The sequence below is a fragment of the Fistularia commersonii genome, chromosome 7, assembly GCF_037954325.1.
Source record: "Fistularia commersonii isolate RoL2024-O1a breed Wild chromosome 7, RoL_Fcom_v1.0, whole genome shotgun sequence".
Lineage (NCBI taxonomy): Eukaryota > Metazoa > Chordata > Actinopteri > Syngnathiformes > Fistulariidae > Fistularia > Fistularia commersonii.
The window spans coordinates 2,429,817-2,455,012 of record NC_141290.1 but is presented as its reverse complement, the minus strand read 5'-3'; the positions used below and the strand labels follow the sequence as shown (position 1 = coordinate 2,455,012).

The 25,196-nt window shown below is 41.5% G+C and overlaps 1 protein-coding gene across 1 annotated transcript in view; it reads right to left on the bottom strand.

Annotated features, from left to right (window-relative positions):
• Nucleotides 1–4,605: 4,605 nt before the first annotated feature.
• The window catches only part of oaz2a (ornithine decarboxylase antizyme 2a), a 33,380-nt gene continuing 12,789 nt past the window's right edge, over nt 4,606–25,196 (bottom strand). The window contains 5 exon segments of the mRNA XM_086148916.1: nt 4,606–6,114; nt 6,206–6,291; nt 7,594–7,766; nt 12,166–12,246; nt 12,248–12,314. Coding sequence (XP_086005042.1) covers nt 5,984–6,114; nt 6,206–6,291; nt 7,594–7,766; nt 12,166–12,246; nt 12,248–12,314 — 538 coding nt within the window. The 3' untranslated portion in view covers nt 4,606–5,983.

The window sequence follows — 25,196 nt, the reverse complement described above, 5'->3', positions numbered from 1 at the left end:
GAATGCAACACGTCAATATTGTGTAAGTCACTTAAAACGGTTATGAAATCGGGAATTACACAATATCGATGTTCCTCTTACTTGCCAGCACGGAGTATGGATAATCCGCCTGGGAAGAGCCTGGAGTCCACCTCAATCCGAGGTGCGTTTGAGTGAAGTCGACTCGGGATTAAGGCCATCGGAGGCCCTTTTTTAGTCTGGGGGGGGATTAGCGGCAGAGCTAATGTCTCACGCTTCAGATCTCTGATTTGACATCGGCCTTTCTGAGTTCCGCACACTCCGGCCTGATCCCCGAGCCCAACCCAGTTATTCCAGAGCCCATCATTTCATGTTTGGAATTAGCTAATCCTTGCTAATTCAGTGGCAAAGGCGAGTGAATGGGAATAACCGCCGCCCCGAATCGGCATCTAGGCTAAGACTGGATTTCCGAAGAACAACTTTCACGCTAAGTTAGCTCCTGGAAAGTCGTGTGAAAGTTTTGTTTACGTACCACACTTCTTTCAGACTCAGCAGAAATTGGTCGACTCGACATTCAGCAACCAATCAAATCATCGGCACGGCGTCAGGTGACCTCAGATTCGAACTCAACCTTTAGCGATCTAACTCAAGACGGGGTCGTCTCTGAATTGCCTGAAAATGAGATTCAACAACGCAAACAAAGTACGCTTTTGCTAACGTTGTTTTTTAGCCGCGCTAGCATTGGCATTAGCTCAGTGAAGGTCAAAACAGAGGTGATTTGAATTAGCCATTCAAGATGCTTAATGTGGCTGCAGAGAAAACAGTTTGGCTACTGCTAGAAATAAAAACTATATAGTTACACTTATTTTTATTTTTAGCTGCACAACAATGAGGTTCTGGAAAATGTTGCGTGAGATTTCCATTTTCAAGCCGAGCTGATGGGAGATCTTGTGCTGCGATGCTATGGTTTGTGTTTCAATTAAAATAATAGAATTTCTATAGCGATTTCTGGGCAGCTTAAAGGGTCACATGACTGTCATGTGACACTTCTCACATCGACACAAGTGATCTCTAGCAGTAGCATTGATGCTAACAGCTGAAATTATGCAAAAATAGCTTAGATATTCATAAAAGAAATAACAACTGCTGGAGCAGACAAGGCCATGTTCGTGGGGAATCTGCAAAATGATCGCCCAGGGACAGTGGAGAAGGTAGCCTAGCCTAGCATAGCCTAGCGCTAACTATAAGCTTTTTCAAAAAGGATGCTTTTAAGCTGCTTCTTGGACAAAGAGAGGGCATCCGCCTCCTGGATGGAGATTCGAAGACGGGTCCACAGGCTGTAGGGAGGGTTCTCTAGGCGAGGATTTTAAATTCTACTCTGAATTTCTGCTGGAAAGCTGCAAACTCTCACATTCGGTTCTTGCTAGCGGGGTTCTGAACCCTCTTAGCTTGGGTTTTTTTTTTTAATCTCTCGGTCGAGGCAGCCCTCCTCAAATCCAACAAGTCAAGGTGTATTTTATATCTTTCAGACCTTTTTTTAAGTCTAAAAAAATCACCCAAATACCAACTAAAACCCCCTCAAATTTTAGATTCTAAAAAAAATTTAAAAAAATAAATAACTGAATTTTATTATGTTTTTTTTCTTTTTTTTCACAATTTATGTATATTTTTATTATATTAATATTCGATTTTTTTTATTTTTTTTTTACGGCCCTCGTTGCACATTTATAATATTTATGCGACCCTGTTTAAAAGATGGTGTCCGATTAGATAAGACTTTCCAGGAGCCTTTAATACCCGGTTCTCTTTGTGCCGTTTAACGACAGGGCGCTAAATGGAGTGACGCCGCTTCTTGGAAGCCGTGGAATCCGTCCGGCAGGAGATGCTGCAGCACTGAGGGTTCAAAACCGGCCCGGCGAGGATCAAAAAATAGATCCACGGCTGAAAAGCCACCGTTGGCGTGAGCAGAGATTATGGGTTGAGCGAGTGACCTGCTACCAGCGGACGACAAAACCCCACGATGGCCATTTCATCGGTTGGTGGAGACGGTTTTTGGGATGAAATTTATTATTCATTCATTCATTATCTATCTGAGCTGGTAAAGAGGCGGAGTTAAGCCTCGACTGGTGGAACTCAACCATTCACCCTCTCATTCACATCATTTAGTTTACATTTAACAATTCACTCATTCATTCACGTCAGTTACATTTAAGCATTCATTCATTCACATCCTTTAGTTTGCATTCCAAAATTCACTCAGTCATTCATATGATTTAGTTTACATTTGACAATTCACTCATTCATTCATGTCAGTTACATTTAAGCATTCATTTACATCATTTACATTCAACCATTCCATCACATCATTTTGTTATATTCAACTATTCACTTATTCATTCACTCAGTTTCATTCATTCATTCATTCACATCAACCCTTAACCCATTCATTCACATCATTTAGTTTATATTCAACCAGTCTCTCATTCATTCACATCAGCTACATTCAACCATCCAATCACATTATTTTGTTATATTAAACCATTTACTCATTCATTCACATCAGTTACATTTAACAATACATTCATTCATATAATTTAGTTTACATTCAACCATTCACCCATTTATTTACATCATTTAGTTATCATTTAAAAATCCACTCATTCATTCATGTCAGTTACATTTAAGCATTCATTCATTCACATCGGTTACATTCAACCAATCACATAATTTTATTACATTCAACCATTCGCTCATTCATTCACTCAGTTTCATTCTTTCATTCATTCATTTACATAATTTGGTTTACATTCAACCATTCACTCATTCACATCAGTTACATTCACCCGTTCATTCACATCATTTAATTTACATTTAACAATTCACTCATTCATTCATGTCAGTTACATTTAAACATTCAATCACATAATTTTATTACATTCATTCATTCACTCAGTTTCATTCTTTCATTCATTTACATAATTTAGTTTACATTCAACCATTTATTCATTCACATCAGTTACATTCACCCGTTCATTCACATCATTTAATTTACATTTAACAATTCACTCATTCATTCATGTCAGTTACATTTAAACATTCAATCAAATCATTTTGTTATATTCAACCATTCGCTCATTCATTCACTCAGTTTCATTCATTCACTCGTTCATTCACATCAGTTTCATTCCACCATTCAGCCTCTCATTCACAAACAACTATTCACTCTCAATATAATTCATCCTTTCATTCACACATCATCATAGAGGCCATTCACTCATTCATTCAGGCACCAGTTTTTATTTACTTTTTTTTTTACATTTTTATATCTTTTTTTCGTCATACTTTATTCATCCCTTACAACCCGGGGCTCCAGAGCCGTATTTATATTTTAATTCCTTCATGTTTAAAATGCAGAATTACAAATGGCGTTTTATTGAAAATCTCCCCAACCAGAACGTATGTAAGATAAATATTTCAATTGCCTATTATTTTGCATGTATTCATATTTTTTCATTGTTCAGTGAAAACAGACCTTTTATTCTTCAGGTTGAAAAATAACTTTATATGCCAAAAGGTGTCAGACTCAAATACTCAGCCGACCAAAATTCAAAACTGGGACAAAATCACGGGACAAAGTTGATATTTAATGAAAAAAAGTCTTTCTCCAGATAGAACAATGAATTTTTTTATACTTTTTACTTTTATGGACCCAAACAAGTTTTGCTTACAAACTGAATATATAAAATAAGAATAAGAACAACTTCCTTTATCCCGAAGGAAATTGTGGTGCCCGAGTTATAAGAAAAATATAACAATAATAAATAATAAATAATATCATCATATCTTTTCAGATTACCTATGTGGTTTGGATTTTGATTTTTTTTTTTTTCTCCCCCGGACCCGATATTTCCTTCTTGATCATTCTCATGTCATCTTATTAAATGTGGTACATGTACCTGTTATTTTGATGTAGAGGAAAAACTAAATAAAAAAAAATAAAATAAAATAAAAAAATAATAATAAAATAAATTAAAAAAAAAAAAAAATTAAAAAAAAAAAAAGAAAACTGAAAATGGTGTTTAGTTTCATAGTGTCGTCAAATGTCGGATTCCTTGGTTCAAGCCACACTGGCTCCACATTAACGACAAACGGGTCTTTCTTTTACAAATGGAAACAGATATTCTGTCCAGAAAACCCCTTTTTTCTGCCTTTTTTCACCATTTTTCAGAGGGGTAGCGCGGTGTTAGCATTAGCATAAGGTCGCTATGACTCCTGTCAACAGAAGAGAAGGCGTTTATAGGTCCTACTGTGATTTTGACGCTTAAACACCAGCAGAGCATTCTGGGATTTGTAACGTTGGCGATACATGCGCCTAAGCTATAATATCGCTCTAATAGTCATTTGGTTTGGCTTCGCGGGCCAAATATTGCTACACGGCGGGCCAAATTTGGCCCGCGGGCCAGAGTTTGACAGTTTGATGTATTTTATGCTCAATCCCCTGGTAGCATCGCTTTTGGATTGCAGAAAACAACATGACAGCGTCGTGTTTTTTTAAATGGGAAAAAAAAAAAGCAAAAGCTAAAACAAGCTTGGGAAACTAATCAGATAGGTCACAACTATACACACACACACACACACACACAAACATTACATTGCATCACCATTTTTATTTAAACTTTTTTTTTTTTTTTTATTTCCTCCGAGGAAAACAATTTCCAGAATATACAAGAGTGGATTGTCATTGAAATGGTTCACTAGCTACATCACCATGAACGAAAAAAAAGAAAAAATCAAAATAAATACCTAAAACTATCACAATAAACCATTGAGAAATATTCATACATAAAAATATACCTCTGAGAGAAAAAAAAAAAAAAAATCAATTTATATATTGATACCTAACAGCTTAGGAGTCAAGGCTCGATCAGTAGCAAATGAAGACTTTGGATGATTTGAACACGTGCAGAGGGAAGTGGAAGAAAAAAAAAAAAAAAAAAGTTGGGGTGGAACGACTAGAACGCCGTTTGCACGGCTGCCGAGGGGAATGTATTGCTTTACGAACTTTAACAGGCTTCGGGATCGGGATCTTTCTTCGTCTTGGGTGATTCTTCTGCCCGCGGCCGCCGTTTACTAACACAGCCGAGGAAAACCCCCCAAAAAATATATATTTTCGGCCCTCTCCTCTTTTTAGGCACAAAAGGGGTAAAACAAATAAAATAAACAAACCCCAGTCGCCCCCCGGATCCCCAAATGAACTGAACTTTGGCTTAATAGAAGTGCGTCAACGTCGTTTTGCCGGTAACCGTGACGACAAGGCGTCGGATATCTCGACACAGACGTGGATCAACATCAGGGCTGGTCTTTGTATCTATTTATAGATATATATATATATATATACACATTTATATTTATAACAGTCTGCAACGTCATATGAAATTCGAAGGAAGATGCGAACAAGTCCTTGCTAGCTTAGTCCGAACGATTCGCCCCCTGGTGAATCGTCTCCGCTCCGAATCGTCGATTCGGTGATTTTAAGAATCGGCCGGGATGGCCTTCACCGTCACCGAAGGAAACTCGAAAAAATAAAAAAAAACAAGTGCGGCGGGGGAGGGAGGGTAAAAAAAAAAAAAAATGATCAAGGATAGAACCTGAAAATGTCACAAGGTAAACAGGAGGGCGTTCCAAACCGAGCGTTAAAATCGGCGGGGCAGCGTTGAGCCGGATTCGATAACTTTTTTTTTTTTTTTTTTTTTTTTTTTTTTTACAGAGCCTCCTCGGAAAGCAAAAACAACAAACGGGGCGTTCTTAAACAAAACCGCGTCTTCTTGTTAAAACAATAAAAAAATTAAAATAAAATCGCTGAAGCTTCACGGCTTTTCCTCCTGAGCGTCCAGAGATAAAAGGGGGGGGGGGCGAAAAAGACAAAAAGGAAAAACCCGAACAAGAGCATCTGGATAAATCCAAGGGGAGAAGAAGGAAATCCTTGGTTTCGTGTGTGTGTGTGTGTGTGTGTGTGTGTGTGTGGTCACTCCTCGTCCGAGCTGCTGTTGTCCAGAGAGTAAACCATGAAGGCCAGGTCGGGCCGGTCCGGCACCGAGGCGTCCCCGGGCTTCACCACCTGGAAGCCCATGTAGTGGAAGGTCTTGATGACGGACACTGTGAGGAGCGGGAGAAGGGAAGGAACAGCGGGTCAGCGCGGCGACGCGGCGCGAACGAGCGAACGTCTACGTCCCCGGGGCGGCCTTACGTCGATCCTCTCTGTTTTTGCGGAACCACAGGAACACGAAGTTGACTTTGAGCTTCTCCTCGGCGAACTCCAGCAGGGCGGTGAGCCTGGGGGGGGGCGAGCAGAGGCGGGCGGGCGGCCGTGACGCGTTTTTTTCTTTACGTAACGGGTTTACATAACGATGCCGCGGCGTCTCGGGACCGGGCTCGACGCCCCGCCGGTCGCCGGGGTGACGGCGAGGAGACGCGGCTCTGGAAGGTCGTTTGAAGGTCAAAAAGCGGCGAGCGGCGCGTGCTATGACTCGACGGATATGGGATTACGTAACGACGACACGGTTTGCTGATTCCAGGCCATCACTCGACACTGGATAATGTGTCAATAATATTCATTCAATAAATGAATATTATTGACATACGGGCCTAAGAAAACAAACAAAACCTGTCGTCGTTATCTTTCGTCATCTCGGCCGCAGGGAGGGCTGTGATTGGTCGAGACCGGGTTCAACCTAAACAAGGGGTCGGCGACCCGAAACACCCAAAGAGCCATTTGGACCCGGTTTCCTCAGAAAAGAAAAACGCTGGGAGCCGCTATTACTTTTTGACGTCTAAAATAAAGGTAACACTGTATATATTGCTTTTTATTACCTTTACACTTTGTATAAACAAGTGTGTAGTGTGTTGCTTCTGAAATTCACAAAGTATTACAGAGAAAATTAAATTTTATTTATATAATGAACTCATTTTGAGCTTTGGGCTTTCAGAGCGTTTAGCGGAGCCTTGACCTGAATTTTAAAAATAAATTGGGATAAAAATCACTGTGTCAGTAAGCAATAAAAAACAAATATTTGGAAAATATCTTCAGAAATATTTATTTTACCTGGTTTATGGGACTTTTGCTCCTGAACTTCTGCGCACTTGGGACTATACCAGCTGACGTTTATTTTGAGCGGCGAAAAATCATAAATATAATTTTATTTAATATTTCAAGATCACAATAATCTTCCAACTTAGAACTAAAAGTTAAAAAAAAAGGAATTAACACAAATACACTTCAATTAAATATTTAAAATTTATTTTCCCAAGGCACTCTGAGCCGCAGTGTAAAGATGAAAGAGCCGCATGGGTCGCCGACCCCCGGTCTGGACCAATCACAGGGCCCGGTCTGGACCAATCACAGGGCCACGTATAGAGACGGCCAACCATTCACACGTCTGGGTAATTCAGGGTCTCCTGGGTGATTTTGAATCGAAACTAATCACATTTCGGAGGTGATTTTCACCTCTACTTGTCACCAAGCGGTTGCTTTTTCACCCCTCGCTAATTTGGAAGGTCGTTTTTATTCTTCCGTCGCTCCTCGAAAATACAAACGGTAAATTAAGGGTTCTGCGTAAAGATGATCCGCTCGCTCACCCTTCTTTGCTGCCCTCGGCCAGCGGCCCGGCGGGGATCTCCAGGAAGAGGCTGCCCCCCGACAGGGACGTGTCCCAGACGGCCGAGCGGCGCTCGCTCAGGCGGTAGTGGAACCGCAGAGGGGAGGGGTTTCCGTTCGCCGGCGCCACCTGAGTCACCATCAACTTCTCGTCCTGGGAAGGAGGACGGGAGAGACTGAATCGGGTTTGGAAATGCTAGGGAACGCTAGCGGGAGTCAGACGGCCGTTAGCCTAGGATACAAAGACGGCAGTTTGGTAAAGGGGTAAAACACTGGATCGGGGAGTTTAATTAACCGCCGGGCTGGGATTTGAATTATCGCTAATTCTATGTGCTTTTTGTGAAATCTTATTGTTAGCGCTAGCATGCTAGTTATGCTGCTAACCGCTTCTAAGTAGGGGTTCTACCATGACAGCCTGCCTGCTCGCCAGATGAGAAGATAAATGCTCTCCTCCTCTTCTTTGACCGGCATCGGCTAGTTAGCTTAGCACGACAAACAGTGGCCGACCTCCACTGAGTTACCGGACAAAGCCTCACGTGGGGTGCAGTTAGAATTATCACCAGTTTCTGCGCAGCATAAAGGGATATTCTTGTTTTCCCTTTTTTTTTTTTTTTTTTTTTTTTGAGAAAGCTCGTAGGTAGCGCTAGGCTAGCCGCCAACTTATGCTGCTAACTGCGTCTAATTAGGGGTTCTCCTTTCGATGACAGTCTGAAAGGAGCATGCCAGCATTTGGAGAAATGACTCCTCGCCAGATGGAGATAAACGCTCTCCTGCTCTTCTTTGACCAGCATCAGCTAGTTAGCTTAGCGCAGCAAACGGCGGCCGAGCTCCACAAAGTAACCAAAGAAAGCCTCACGTGGGAAATGTCTCCCAACATTTTGAATTATCACCAGTTTCTGCGCAGCTGAAAGTAATGTTGTTTTTTTTTCTGTCTTTTTGGAAAAGCTTATAGTTAGCGCTCAGCTAGCCTGCTAGTCATGCCACTGTAGGCCTACTATGCTAGGTGATATCCCATGATTAACTTCTACTGCGTCCCTTGGCTCTCATTATGCAGCTTCCCACTATTTATTTTATTGCATCACGTTAGCAATTAGCATGTAGCTCTTAAAGCTATTGCTAGGATTAGCGTAAGATCATCCCGACCCCCAGACCCATTTCCGCCCCTCTTTCTGGCTTTCTAACCGAGCCGGTCAAGGCAGAAAGCTGCCTGAAGTCATCTCGGATCCGTCTTGAGATTTCTGGACATTTATTTCCTCGCCGCCGGGTTTCCGTCGATCATTTTCAAGATCACGTTCAAAGCGTAATCAGATAACGGTGCTGTGATCGGGCGGCGGGTCGATAACATCCAAAAATATCCTTAAAAATCAGAAACTAAGACACGGCACCTACGACGAACTTTCTTGTTTGTTTGAGGAAGTTGTTTCGGTGCGTCTGGTATCCAAGAGAAGCAGATTTATTATCCGATCTGCGACACACGGTGTGTGCACAACAGGCAAAAACAAAAACAATAAATAAAAGGGACCCGCACAAAGTAGCAGTGTTGGTCAACGGCGAACCTGTTTCGCCTGTTAGCTCGAATTCTCGACGCCCGCTGCCGTCGGATCCGGACAACGTTCTACTGTGTCGCCGAACCGCACGCAACAATTCAACTTTTGATGAAAAATCTATAAATAACCCCCTGAGGATTCCAAATGATGTTTTGTTTTTTTTTTTTTTTTTTTTTTTTGTATAAACGCGCAGAGGACAGATGAGGACAGCGATATGACGGTTGTGACTGATCGGTCTGATCCTAAAATCTCTAATCTCCCGGGGACAGTCAGTCAGTCAGTCACATGTCTGGGGGTTTGCGAGTCGCGCAAACACACTCCCGCAGTTTGTTTGTTTTACGCTTTGGTTTTTTTTTGTTTTTTTTTTTTCTTCCCCCCCGAGGCGTAAAATAATATCACAAAAACGCAAGTCATAATACACAGTGGGTGATATTGATGAGCGGCGCAGATGTGTCGGGAGGCAACAATGGGAGACTGTAAATACAGTTATCAAAGCGATAGTCATTCGTTCATTCTTGATGCAGCTTATCCTGCGCTCGGGGCCGGAGGGGGGGGGGCGGAGCCTATCCCGGCTCTCTGATTGGCCGAAAGGGAGGGATCGCCCCGGATTGGTTGATCCGGTCCGGCACAGGCGGCACGTGTATAGAAAAATAACCTTTCACCTTCTCATTATGCAGAAGTCTTACATTCATTCACTCATTTGTAAACTATATAAACAAATAGAAGAATTCACGTCATATAGACGTACAAGCGTTCACTCAGTCGTTTGTAAATAAGACATAAACGATCACTCGCTTCTTTACACAACATAGAAAGACATACACTGATTCGCAAGTTATACGGAGACGTACGAACGTTTGCTCGCTCATTTGTAAATAAGACATGCAACCTTTCACCCTCTCATTCCCGAGTTGTGCAGAAACATACAACCATTCACACAGTTATTTGTAAATTATACAGACAAGGAATCATTGAGTCGCTTATTTACAGCAAACCATTCATTCACAAGTCATATAGAAACATAATTCGCTCACTCTTTTGTAAATTATATAGACAGAAACATTCACTTGCTCATTTACATCATGCAGACACACAGTGATTCACTCTTTCATTCGCAATATGGAGACAAACAACCTTTCACCCTCTCATTAAGACCTTAAAACACTTTATAGCCTTGACTTTGACACTTTATAGTTTCATTTGTATTTCTTACCCCCCCCCCTTTTTTTTTTTACTGTTTATACAATTTCCTACTATTATTTATTATTGTCATGTTTTACTTGAAACTCTGGCACAACAATTTCCTTCAGGATATATAAAGTTGTTCTTATTCTTATTCCCAACTTATATAGAAACAAACAACCATTCACTTGTTTATTTGTAAATCATACGGAGACAAAGAACCATGAACTTACCCACTTACAAACACATATGGACATGCATTACATTACATTTGGCAGACGCGACTTACAAAAGAGGACATAAGCACTGCAACATTAAACATAAAAGTTTAAACTACGTTTAAAGTCGTCACGGCGACAGAGCCGACAGAGAGGGAGCGACGCCTCTGAAATAGTTTGCGTAAATCACGCCGATGCCGATGCGAAGACCGGGGAACTGTTGTTCCTTCGGGGAACTGTGTTTCCCCCTAGTTTGATGGAAAGGTTACCGAAAGTCAACCCGGACTTGAGATGAACGTCTTGACGTGCACTTTGTTTTGGTTTTCGGGAAAAGCGGCGCCGTTGTCGACCAAAACAAACGGCAGATAAGACCGAGGAGCCGGCGTCTGCGATCCAGCACGACAAAGGCGTTTATTTACTTTCCCCCCCCCCCCCCCCCGTCTCGGGGCGAGTTTTCAAAAACAGTGTTGTAAATAAAAAGTAAGGTATTTAAATGCGACCGGCGGCCAAAGACGGACGGCCTCGGGGAAGAAGAAGCGCTCAGCAGTTTTCACCTACAGCGCTCGGGGTCGATGGGACACGAGCACGAGATTCACCACCATGAGACAATTAAAGCTTTCATGGGACGTTAAACTACAACCTGGTCTGAAAAATGCTGCTCTAGTTTGGGACTGAGTGGTTTAATCCAAACGTTTTGCAAAAAGGTGCATATTTGAATCCAGTGATCCCTCGCTAGAACGCGGTTTACTTTTCACGGTTTCGCCAGTTCACGGATTTGCATGGTGCATTGCGTTCTGCATTCTGATTGGCTAAAAAGTCACTCCGCTTCTTCTCTACCTGTGCGTCAATAACATCGGAATTTAATATGTATACATATATCAGCTTGTCAAATTTACATGACATACGTGCAAATTCTCTCGCGATTTGGAGTTTTTCTAAAACCCTTAATGTCGACAAAACGCTCTGGAGCGACAAAAGGGCCCAAAAGGCAGCGGAAGATGCTATCTATCGCAGATAAAGTTAAACTTCTGGACATGCTAAGGGAAGCTAAAAGCTATGCGGCTGTAGGTCGGCATTACGGAATTAACGAATCTTCCGTTCGTTCCATAAAGAAGGAAGAAAAAACATAAGGACGACAGCAGCGATGTATAATAGAGTATTTAATTGTGTAATAATTGTAAAAAAAAAAAAATAAAGGTTTCTACTTCACGGGTTCTTTTTGGAACGTAACCCCCGCGAAAAACAAGGTAATACTGTACCACATAAAATGAGGAAACCGTCTGGAAAATTAAAAAAAACAACTAAATTCATCACGTGAACAGGAGAATAACACCAACAGTGATGTTATTGAGAAGCACAAAATGAATCCTTGTTTTGATTATTATTATTATTATTATTTCAATTTCAGAAAGAGTAAAACCTAACTTCTTAGTCACCCGATCAACGATTAGCTTTTTATTTTTTTTCCGCGTTGAAAGCAGGACACACGCGCCGCCAGGAGTCTCGCTTTCATTTCTGCTTTTGTTTTGTTCATCGTTTTCACTTTCGCTTCATGGCGATCGTGCGTTTGCCTATGTGTGTGTGTGTGTGTGTGTGTGTGACGCACCTTGTGTAGTAGCACGCCGAGAGAGTGATCCCTGACAGTCCCTCGCCCACCCGGGATCTTCAGCTGTGGGTGAGGGGCATCAGGAGCACCACAGAGGCCCCGGAGCCTGAGGGATGGAGCTGGGCGGCAGGGACCCCCCTAACCAGGAGCTGGAGACGGAAAGAGAGACGGACGTTCTCGTCATTTATCGCCTTCAAACTGAACGTCCGTGACGATTTCCTCTTTTCTGTTATCTTGACAGCAGCTGCTAATAGTTTACATATACTGCATATACTACACACACACACACACACACACACACACACACAGAGAAGTTCTGTTCTTTATCAGTGTCGGCAGGAGATCCTGCCTGTCGTTTGACGCCGAGCAGACGTTCACCTGTGGATTTCCACGGCGGCTCAGCGATAGCGCCGCGGTCGCTCGTGTTGCGACGCTACAATAATATTCATTTTCTATTCCTGCAACCGTTCACGCTGTCATTCACACACATCTAGGCATCTTGTATTTGCAAGTGTTATTTGCAGTCCTTATGTCCTCTATCGTAAGTCGCTTTGGATAAAAGCGTCTGCCGAATGTAAAGTAATGTAATGTAGGCAACTTCGTGTCTCCGGTGAGGTTGTTTTTGGATTGTAGAAAGGCCCACCTGTCGGGTTCCAGCCAGGAACCTTCTTGCTGTGAGTTGAGAAGCAATGCTAGGCTTTTGTTTTGCACCTACGCTGCCTTACCGCCAACCTCTCGTAATTTAACCTGACAAAGAAATACGAAGTTAGTCACGACGAGCCGGCTGGAATGAACACGTTTCTGGCGGAGCGGCGTTGCTATTTACCGACCCTGCAACACAAGACTTGCCGAATTAGCTGAATTCCCTTTCTTTTTTTTCCAATGGACTTTGTTTAGAAGCGTACAAAAGGAACAGTCTGCGCACGGAGGGGAGGAGGGGGGGGGGGGATTCAGACGGGTCGTGCGTTTGCTGGAAGGCATGTGTCGTTAAAATGCGCAGCGCCTGTAAACACCTCTGCAAATAGCACCGCGGGCGGTCAAGAGGCTCCCACATGACCAGCTTTGAGTTACAGTCGCGTTGCAAATAAGGAGGCGGCCTTGTAGCATCGGTATTAGCTGGATCGGCGTTCTTCTTCTTAGGGAATCATGTACGTTTTCCTATCGGCATCCGACGGCGATTTTAAAACCTCCGGTGTAACAACATCCGCCCAGACGGCGAGCTAAACCGTTACACGGCTTCCAATTTCCAATGGAAGTCCAATGTTGACGGTGGACAGCCAAAGGTTCGCCGTCGATGGCCCCCGATTTCGGGGGATTTGCGGGTCGGACGCAGGTGGAGGAAGAGATAAGGCCGTCCGGCCGAGATATCGAAACCTGCCCAAACCATAAACGCCGGCTTGTTTTGAAAGGCGACAACCTGGTCATGTGATATTTCAGACACCCCTTGTTGATGCCTCTCCAACAAGGTCCAAACAAGCCCGGGTCCTATGAACGCAGCGAAGAATCCTTCTGCCAGACCAAAAGTGAGGGCTCTTCCTGGGCGGAGGCGCTGTGCTGTGTTTTCAGGTGAATTGTTTGAGCGGGCGGCGGGACGGGAATTTAATGCCTTGATCCAGAGTCGCTGGGCGACGGCCAAGAGTCACATAACTCAGCTAAAACAGGAAGTGCTCTGGTAGGTCCAACAACAGGCCAGACCACCACACACACACACACACACACCAGCTTCTGACACGGTTATGATCGTAGCCTGCAGGATTGTGCTGAGTTTTGGAGCAGATGTTGTAATATGGTTAGTCACAAAAGGCAGGTACTGCTAAAATCAGCCGATGAGCATGAAAACGGACGTCTGCGTCGGCAAAACATGCTTTGGCGCAACATCGGCAGAAAACAAAAATGTCAAAATAGGTTTTGCGAAACGAACGTCACCCTCTTCTGCTGTTTTTGGACAATTGGTAGCATTTAGACGGATGTTGAGTATCAACATCCAAGCAACATTGATGCCCAGCTGGGAAGGTAAAGACATACTGACGTAAAAAAAAAAAAAAAAAGACTATAAGTTTGATGTCTGCCAACAGGCACGTCAATAATTGCACGTCCCCCAGTTACGCCACCGTGAGCGAAATGTTTAAAAATCAGCTGACCTGACTTTAAACCAACAATGTCAACATAGAAAACGTTCCCGGTGACCGGACGCGTATACAAGCCCAGACTTCGGCCCCCGCCGACCCTGGAACTTTGGCAGGACTCGGGAAGTCGGAAAACACGTCCAGACAGAAACAGGAAAAGTGCACGTGCTCTCCGGCGCGAGCGACGACAGAGGTGTCTTTATCAAAACACGTCTCTTGAACCCAAAGCCTCGCGGTTCAGGGCCGGCGAGGGGGAGACGGCAGAAATTAAATCATCTGCTTCGTGTCTCCGTGTTCCACTTTTGAATGGAAAATGTTAAATCTGCACGAATGTGCGCGGTTAAAAACGTTTCTAGCTATCTTCTGAGTAGTTTCGGGGCAAAAATCAGCACCGACCTCGGAAACGTAGGTCCCTTCATATCGAGATATTTCAAAGTGGACGTTGACTGGCCGTCACCCGCAGGTGTTTTTGCCTGCATCAGCTCAACCGGCTCAGCCTGGGAACTGGACCAGTGTGTCAATTTCCGACGCCAAAGCAGTTTGGAAAAGGGGCCGAGTGGGTGTGAAAGCGGCGGGGGAGCAGAGGGGGCGTCATATTTGAGTTGTTGTGTTTGTAAATCCGGCTAAATTTGGCACGACGAGCGCAACCAAAGTAGAAAGCGCCACTGTGGCGAGAGGAATCTCGCGCCGGTCGGCCGATCCTGTGTCTCGTAGAAAACGATTGGCGCGATGACCGAAGCGCGTTCGCTGCTAAACCGACGCGGAGCTTTTAGCTACGATGTTTGAGATCCAAGAGCAAAATTCATTACGACTCAAGTAGATAAAGAACTTGCCGATTAGGGGTGGGTGTTGGATCAAAAAAGAGGTTTGAGAAAAATCCGCACAGCAAAAATGCTCCAAAAATGTATTTTAAATATACAGGACTGTCTCAGAAAATTAGAATATTGTGATAAAGTTCTTTATCTTCTGTAATGCAATTACAAAAACAAAAATGTCATACATTCTGGATTCATTACAAATCAAATGAAATATTACACGCCTTTTATTATTTTAATATTGCTGATTATGGCTTACATCATAAGAAAACTCAAAAATCCTATATCAAAATGTTAGAATATCATGAAAAAGTAATTTTTGTCTTTTTAATTGCATTACAGAAGACATGGGCTCTTCCTCAGATGCTAACCAGAGATATGTGTTCACAAACATGTTATCATAGCGCCATTTTCAAAGGGAATGATCAAGTGATGATTTTTTTTTTTTTTATGCACCTCTTGTTAGACAGATCATGTCACATTTTAACATTTACCTTCAAAATAGCACCACAATAACATGTTTGTTAACACATATCTCTGGAAAGCATCTGAGGAAGAGCTTATGTTTACTGATTATCTTTATTTCTGGTGTGCAGATTTTTCTCAAACCTCAACTCAAGTAGATACAACAATTGGAACACAGTGTACCGAAATATTGCCGTGGCAAGAATTAGCTTTGACTTGTCAAGTCTAGTCTTTGTTTATGTAACTGGCGCTAGCCATGCAGTGCCTTGTTAGCATTTTCAGCAGTCACACAAACTAGTTCAGGAGCTACCTATGCAGTTATACTTTACTCTAAATTGTGCATGTTTGACCTATTTGTGTTCAAAAAAGGAATCAGATAAGCTGGAAGACGAGTGATAAACACCGTGTTTATGAAATGAAACTTTGTTGCGACCCTCTGTTTGTGTGATTAATGACATAAATTATTACCTTTTTTTTCATATTTCTCTTCCCACCCCACCCACAAAGTCGATGCACAACGTTGTTTGTTTTAGAGCTTTGCCCGTCGTGAGGCCGATAAGCTCGCATTTCGACTAACAACTGCCTGGCAGAGGGCGCAAAAGTCTTTTTTTTTTTTTTTGATGACGATGAAAATAAATAAATAGATAAAAGCTCCACCCACTTCCAGCGAGTCCCAGCACTTGCTGACATCAGCATGCCTGCATAACGGTCGATAACAGGGAGCGCTAACTTACAGTCGCGTAGTTGAGTTGAGAAATCCCGGCTGTTTTGTGGGTGAAAGCATCCCCGTATTGCGAACAAATCCCACCCACACACACACACACAGACACACACACACATACATACATACGTACATACAGGCGCCTTTGACGCTTGAGAATGAACCAGTGTAGGAGTGGGCGTTATGTAACTGTGCCAGATGTAGGTCACTTGATGCCTTCAGCTGACGGGGCTGAAACAGTCACAGAGCTAATATCGTCAATGGACCTCTGCCGCGATCCTCTCTGCACGTCACATGATTAACCCGCGGGACTAAAACCCGGCTTGCGTCTCTGCCAGGACACACAGCCGATCAAATTATCCATCCAATTGTTTATAAAACCCTTTTTTTTTTTTTTTCCCTTCTCCGGGACCGATTAGTATCTTCTCATGGGGACAACAAGCGTTCATAATAAAAGACATGTTACAATAACAGCGAATCCCAGCAGGAGTGATGCAATAACAGTCGACCTGATGTAAAGAGAAACACAATATCAGGAAGGTTAACGTGACCTTCGAGGCTCCCCTCGGTCTCACAGGAGACAATAACTTACTTCGTTTTACTTCTGGTGAAACGTCGGTTCGCACTAAATCACCAAGCCGTGAAAGCGCCTTTGGGTGACAAACAAATTACCGGGGCTAATATCAGGTCATAACAGATCAATATCACGTTGTTGTAAGAAAGCCAGAAGCAGACGCAGCACAAAAAAACATTTTTTTTTTAAGAGTCCAAACGGCAGAATGGCAATTACAGCGCCACGTGACGCACGTGGGGGCGTAAAGCACATTTGCAAAAATTGACTGAGTGACCCGTCACGAATACGCCGCTTTTCATCCCCTGCCAGTGCAGCCAATTATATTTTTTTTTTCCCCCTGAGTAGCGGAGAGCTAAACCAGATGTTAACGCCACGAGTCTCAAGTGTTCTTGCACCGATAATACAAAACAACTAAAACCAAAGATCCCCCCCCCCCCCCCCCCATCGTGCACCACTGAGCGACTTTTCACAGAAATGAAACCGAGGCCACGCCTCCGGTGATGCTTCCAGTTTCAATTGCACGTAAGTGTTCAATATTGGCCGCCGTGCACGTTGATACCCTCGTCATTGTCAGAGAAACAAAGACTACATTAACAGGAAGGGTTGAGAAAATAAACACTCGAAATTTGCAGAAAAAGTATGCGTAAATTTGCTGTCCGGCTTTGTGTATGTACAAACATGAAAAAAAGTAAAAGTTAATGATTAAAAATGCAGTAATTAAATGAAACAAAACCAAAAGATTGTTCATCACCTGCTCAGAAAAAGGTATATTTTTCAATTTGCTGTCAAGTTGCTGGTAAGTTGAATAATAAAGTTGCATGATTTTCTCCAGACTCCCATAGAGAATAAAACACAGATTTATGATTTAAACCCTCAGCTGTTGCTTTTCAATGCATGTTACAAGAAAAAAAATGAAATAACCAAAATATTATTGTAACTTAAAGGCATTATGGATGGATGTTTTGTCAGTGTATTGTCGTCGTGGTGCGTTCACGGTCCGGACATTTGAGTGTCCAACAATTAACTAGATGCGGGCTCTTTACAAACAAACAACATGTTAAATTAAATGGAAATATTCTGAAAACGGTCTTGCGTAACTATCGGTGGAAAGAGACTTCGCGCGCGCGCGTGTGTGTGTGTGTGTGTGTGTGTGTATGTGTGTGTGTGTGTGTACAAACAGCAATCAGCCCGTATGATGTCAGTCTAACAGACAGTTTGTTTACCGTGTCTGTTCACGTTGACGGTCCTTTCCGCAGCTGTTTTTTCGACCAAACAAGCGTATTTAGATTATAATATACATCCCAAAATAGAAATAAAAACGTCGTGTGAGATTTAAAAGTAATTTAAATGTGTGTGTGTGTGTGTTTGTGAAATGCGAACAGGAGAAACTGCCTACCTTTCCTCAGTGTTGAGCATGTTAGCTAGGTGGAGGCGAGGACCTTCAGCGCCCTTTGTGACGGTCGACAAATTTACTGTTTAACAAAAACTCCACGGGAAAGTTCAGCATTCGTAAAAAAAAAAAGGTGAAATCACCGTGCGGGTTCTGGCGGTGTGTGTGTGTCTGTGTGTGTGTGTTTGTGTTCGCCGGCTAACATCCGATGCTCCGTCTCTCTGGCTACTGACACTGACTGCGATCAGGAGTCGCGCGGTATTTATACACGCCGCGGTGCATCCTGGGAGATCAATGCGCTGGAGCCTGTCAACACTAACACACACACACACACACACACACACACACACACACACTCACGCACACATACATAGACACAACCACACACACCTAGACACACACACGCGCACACACACACACATACATATACACACACACACAGACATACATACAAACATACATATATACATACACAAATATATACATACATACATTCACACACATTGATACATACATATATACATGCACACACACACACATATACATACATACTTACATATATATAAACATACAAACATATATATATACTTACACACACATACAAACATTCATACATACATACACACACACGCAAACACACACACACATACATACACACACACATACATACATATATACATACACATATACATACACACACATAAACATACATACACAGACACATACATACACACACACACACTCACATATACATACTTACATACATACACACACACAAAAACACATACATACATACATACATACACACACATACATACATATATAGCGACACACACATGCATACACATACATACATACTTACATATATACACACATACAAACATACATACATACATACATAGATTTATTCATACACACATAGATAGATAGATAGATAGATAGATAGATAGATAGATAGATAGATAGATAGATAGAATATTTTTGTATTAGACTTAATTAAAGTAGAATATTTTGAATGATTTGTATTTTAAAAAAATATTTGTAAAATTCATGGAGGTTTCAGTAATCAAAACATTTTCTATTCAGTTAAATTGATTCCTTTGTTCAGTTTCATGTAGAAAATTATAGCTAAATAGATAGATTTAGATTCAAGTGGAACATTTTTTTTTTGTAATTGAACTGAATTTTATTTCAGATTTCACTAGCATATTTAAAGATTAAACAGGAATAGTTTTAGATTCCATAAGGATTTTTTAATATATATATATATATATACATATATTTTTATTAAACTGGACCACAGCAGCCGGGTACATCAACCCACTGTACAAGAATGCATCACCTTAAATACAGAATTAAGATAAATAAACAGATAAATATCAAAAATTCACAAACTTAGTTGTCTTCAGCGTTAAAAAACATGATGCAGGTCTCACAGAAATATATTTTAAAATATCATGGCTCTCTTACTCAAAAAGGTTTCCGAGCCTCGCTTATATTTTTTGTGAAAGAATAGGATCTGATTCAATCTCAGTCTCCTGAGTCCTGCAGATTAGCACAAAGTTGTTGTTGCCATTGTACCGGGAGTTATTTGTTAACCGTACACTCACGACTTGGTATAGTTCTTTACCCTCTGGGATTGACCTACTTCCTTGGGTTTTCTTTTTCCCTTTTAAATCACCGCACTCTAGGATTTGCTTGCACGAGTCCCAACTGAGGTGTTCTGCCCACAAACCCTCTATTTTTGTCTGGGAACGTACGGGTTTGACGCCGATTTACTGGATGTGAGTGCATCATGAAAGACGCTGTGCTAAATCACCAAACTCCAAAAATAATATATTCTTTTTGCCAGTTTACATGGTGCGTTCAGGATGGTGAACCTCCATATTTTAAACTGATGCTATTATTTTTAGAGCACACCTGAATATAAGCCGCGCCGGGTACAAATTATAAAATAAATATATGTGTATATATATTTATTTACATACATACATACAGCTTTCTGCAGTGTGGTGTTGTAGCGTAGCGGTGGTCATGTGTGCTACTCTGTGTTGTTTACATGGTTAATCATTGTGTTCTCTTGTTTCAGTAAGCCCTCATTATGGCTCCCAAATAGGTTAAAAGTGCCAGAGACAGCCGTGTTACGAAGAAGCTCAGATGAAGTTAAGAATTGCAATCCATCTGAAGAAGGAAATAATAGCTAAAGGCGAGAGCGGTTTTGGTATGGCATGCTCAGCCATGCCATAGTGCCCCAAGCACTATGGCATGGCTGAGCAATACGATCCCGAAGACTAAAGATGTGCTAAAGGCAACGGACGTGGCTAAAGGGGCAGCTACATTAATGAATAAAGTGTTTGTTTGTTTGGATTAATGACAGATGCGGGAGCTATAGTTAGCATTAGCATTAGCATTAGCATTAGTGAGGGTCTCACATGGGAGGCTTTACTTTTGATGATTTAGTGAAGGAAATTCCAAGACCAAGTGCTGGCAAGAAGAGAAAGAACAGAAGAAACACAGAAATAATTAAGGTTATCTGAGTCCTTTCTGGATTTTTGCCTTCAGATCCAGCGGACTCTCCAACATGATGAAACACAGACGATGACTGGAAACCAGATTTACTGTTATAACACCTTCCATGTGTTTATAGAGATTTTTATTTTCAAATATTTATAAGGTCAAGCCAAAATGAGGAAATGTCATGTTTAACTTTCAAGATAAACAGTCAATGAAACTCTACTATGAATCTCTGCAGTGGAAGATTAATCTTTGTATAGTTTTTAGGATAAACTAGGTCGACTTTTAAGACATTAACACACAGAAATTACAGTTTTGCAATAAATAAATAAACAATTCGATGGACTTTTCTCCATCAATCTGAAGTACAAAATGGCAGAATTTAGTTACCATTAGCAACCACAACAACGCAAAGCAAGCCTGAAAATTCCACAAATTTCAATTTTATCTCATTGTTCTCATTGCCAGTGTTCTAAGTTGAAAAATAAGAGAATATTATGTTTAATAATATACATTATTAACAATATTAACAATATAATATTTACAAAAACGTTCAATATCATGGTAGCATCCTAAAATGCATAATTTTGAAAAAAGTAGCTTGTGTTCTAGGTGGAAAAATAAGAGTGAAATAATATTATGTTTACAAAAACACCCTATATCAATGTTGGCATGATAAAAAGCGGCATTTTGATAAAAGTAGCTTGTGTTCTAAGGTAACAATTGGAAGGGGGAAGTAATATTATGTTTCCAAAACTGTTAGCTTCCAGTGCTAGCATCCTAAAAAGTGTCTTGCCTCAAATGTGGCACCAGCATGCTAACATCAACAGAGGCCCCAACAGCATGCTACTCAGCATGCTAAGTATGTTAGCATGGACACAGAAAATCAGTCATTTCTCTTAGCTGACAGGAGTTCACCTCCTAATTATCATCTGTACTGCGAACGGCTGCCTAGCGCCGTCGGTGTCAGAGGAAAGGGGATATTGAGAAACAGCTTAAGTTTTTATTGAGGTGGGAAAGTTCTATATATAAACTGTCCTTCTCAAATTCTAACAGCTCATCCCAAGGATTATCTGTGACTATAGTAAATTGATACGTGATACAATGTTCTCAGCAATGTTAGCAGCTCTTGTAGCTCGTATCATTCATGGTTTCCATTTGTTTTGCAGCACATAGTATTGATGATGTTTAATCTTTCTTAGCTATCATAACCTACAATAAAAGCAAGGACCAAGTTTTGTTATTGTGTTTATAAGAGTCAGGTAACATCATTAGCTATCATAACCTACAATAAAAGCAAGGACCAAGTTTTGTTATTGTGTTTATAAGAGTCAGGTAACATCATTAGCTATCATAACCTACAATAAAAGCAAGGACCAAGTTTTGTTATTGTGTTTATAAGAGTTAGCTAACATCGTTAGCATCCTGAAAACCATTTTAGCCCAAATGAGGCAACAGTGGCATGCTAACTTGAGAAAGGAGAATTAATTCCGTGTTAATAGCACATCAATACTCACAAGCTACTAATTTGAGTATACTGATGATTACGCTAATAAAGTATAAATACTAATAAATAAATGTGAATAAATAAATGTGTCCAACCATCGCCTCCAGCACCATAAAATCGACCTAGCCCATCCATGTCACATGACCAGAAGCGAAGCGATTAGCCCGCTAACAACAACAACAACTCGGAGCACAAAGTGTTCCAAGTGTGATATATTTGTCAATGATGCTAATTTTGCAGAAGTTGTTAAGTTGTTAGACGAACACTATTTGTCATGTGATTTGTCTTGAACTGTAACATCTTGATTGGAAGATTGGAAAATGTGGCATCGACCATCACAAATGCTGACAAACAGGCCCTAGCAGCATGCTAACCAACACCACAACAAAAGATGTCCTAGTTATTTACATGTTCTTGATATGGGAGTTTAAAAAAAAAAAGTCAAATTTTCCACCGTGAAGTGACAACAAAATCTCTTGTTTTAAGCGTCCAGCTGGCACTCACAGCGGTCACCCTGTCCCAAACTTAGAATAAATCAGAACACACAGCCGCTTATGTAAGGTCGAATGGAAAGGAGCCTCCCCCCCAACCCCAGCGCCAAGCAGATTATCCGATTAGTAACAAGATATCAGCCAGGCTACTTGATCCTGGCGAATCGCAGCTCGCAAAGGGGCGCAGGGGGGGGGGGGTCACCCTAAAGATGTAACAGCGTGGGACCCCTGGGAGGCTTCGGGTGGATAAATGTTTTGCGGACATCGCTGCCGTTCTCGATCATTTAAAAGAAAACGTCTCTATTAAAAAGTAGGACGGATCCAGGAGGGCTCACTAGCAGCCCCTCTGGTCATAAACGGAAGTGCATGTCATGGATTTTTAATAGTTTTAAAGCATATGTGTCAAACTCGAGGCCCACGGGCCAAATATTGCCCGCCACCTTATTGCATATGGCCCACCAGGACGTCTTAAAATGGTCCAATTGTCTTAAAATAAATAAGTCATAATTCATGCCAATCATGTTACCGCAAAGTATTAAATTGTGAACGTCAGAAAATACGATTTTTAAGTAAAAATAAATTACTGTGCAGTGCAAATTGTTCAAATTCCAAGTAAGTTGCACTCAGCATTTACATAGTTATGCAAATATGAACATTAAAGAAAAGATACAGTATAATTGGCCTAAATCCATGCATGTATAAACATTAGAGAAAAAGAAGAGGTAAAATAATACACCACAAATGGCCGATACGCATGCAAATACTGTGCAGTATGTGTCAAACTCAAGGCCCGCGGGCCAAATGTGGCCTGCGACGTCGCTTAAAGTAGCCTGCAAGAATGATGGGAAGGCGAATATACGGTATGTTTGTGCTTCAAAGAGAAAAAGTGGTATGTTTGTGTTATGAGGCGGCGTCGATTGTCAGAGAGTACAATCTACATCGGCACTTTCACACCAAACACGGAGCTAAGTTACATTACATTACATTACATTGCATTTGGCAGACGCTTTTATCCAAAGCAACTTACAATAGAGGACATAGGGACTGCAAATACACTTGCCAATACACGATGCACAGGAAATATACAGAATAGTAGCTAAGTATGTAGCTAAGTATGCTAAAGTTAGCTAAGTATTTAGCATACTTTAGCTAAGTATGCTAAAGTTCACCTTCCAGAAAAACAACAAATTATCCAAGAACTAAAAGCCAAACTACAATAGTAGCAGAATGTGCTCACAAAAGCTGCATCCAAAAACACTGTAGAAGTGAAAGCTAGCTTTGTAACAGAGCAACAAGTACATGTATGTAACATTTTGGATTTGAATGAGTCATTATTTCACATTAAGCGGTACATAAATGTGTTTTACAGTATATTTGGTTAGATTTGTAACAGCTCCACGTGGCCCTTTAAGGGGAACCATTACGCTGATGTGGCCCTCGGTGAAAAATGAGTTTGACACCTCTGGTTTATACAAAAACAAGTTATTTATTTGTGCTTTGCAGCACAAAGTGGAAAGGGAGTGTTGTTGTATTTTCACAAAAAAGAAAATCACAGCTATGACTAACAGTGCTTATATTTAGACATAATCAGTCTGTAAAGGTCAAAAAAATCAAGGTCGCTGTTCTCTGACATCGGCCAGATTCTCATGAGAGCATGTAATTTGGCGAGAACACACACTTGGACTGGAGGCGATGCTGATTTTTGTATTTGGACATCACGGTCACCATGAGTTTTTCAAATAAAAACGACGTTTGTCGTCGCAATAACAAATCGCGCATTCATTACGAACCACAAAAAAGTGGATAAACAGACTTACAGTATTGAATCCTTCAAAGGCCGGCTTCATTATTTCAACCGTGTTTTTATGCCGTTTTCCGGCGGAGCTTGTCATCTGCAGCTGGATTATTTGGGGCAAAAGGGTGTTTTGAATCTTAACAGCATGAAAATACATTTTCACGCAACCGACTATTGGCAGTCGAACTGAATCCGAATTGAACAATGCTATGAGCAAGTTGCCCCTTCCCTGAATTGACAAAGCAACAATACAGCGATCCCTCGCTATAACACGGTTTACTTTTCACGGTTTCGCTACTTCACGGGATTTACATCGTGCATTGTGTTCTGCATTCTGATTGGCTAAAAAGTCACTCCGCTTCTTCTCTACCTGTGCGTCAATAACGTTGCAGTTTAATACATACACGTACGTAAAACAGCTTGCCAAATGTACATGACGTACGTGCAAATTCTCTTGCAATTTCGAGTTTCTCTAAAACCCATAATGTTGACAAAACGCTCTGGAGCGACAAAAGCGCCCAAAAGGCAGCGGAAGATGCTATCTATCGCTGATAAAGTTAAACTTCTGGACATGCTAAGGGAAGCTAAAAGCTATGCGGCTAAAGGTCGGCATTACGTAATGAATGAATCTTC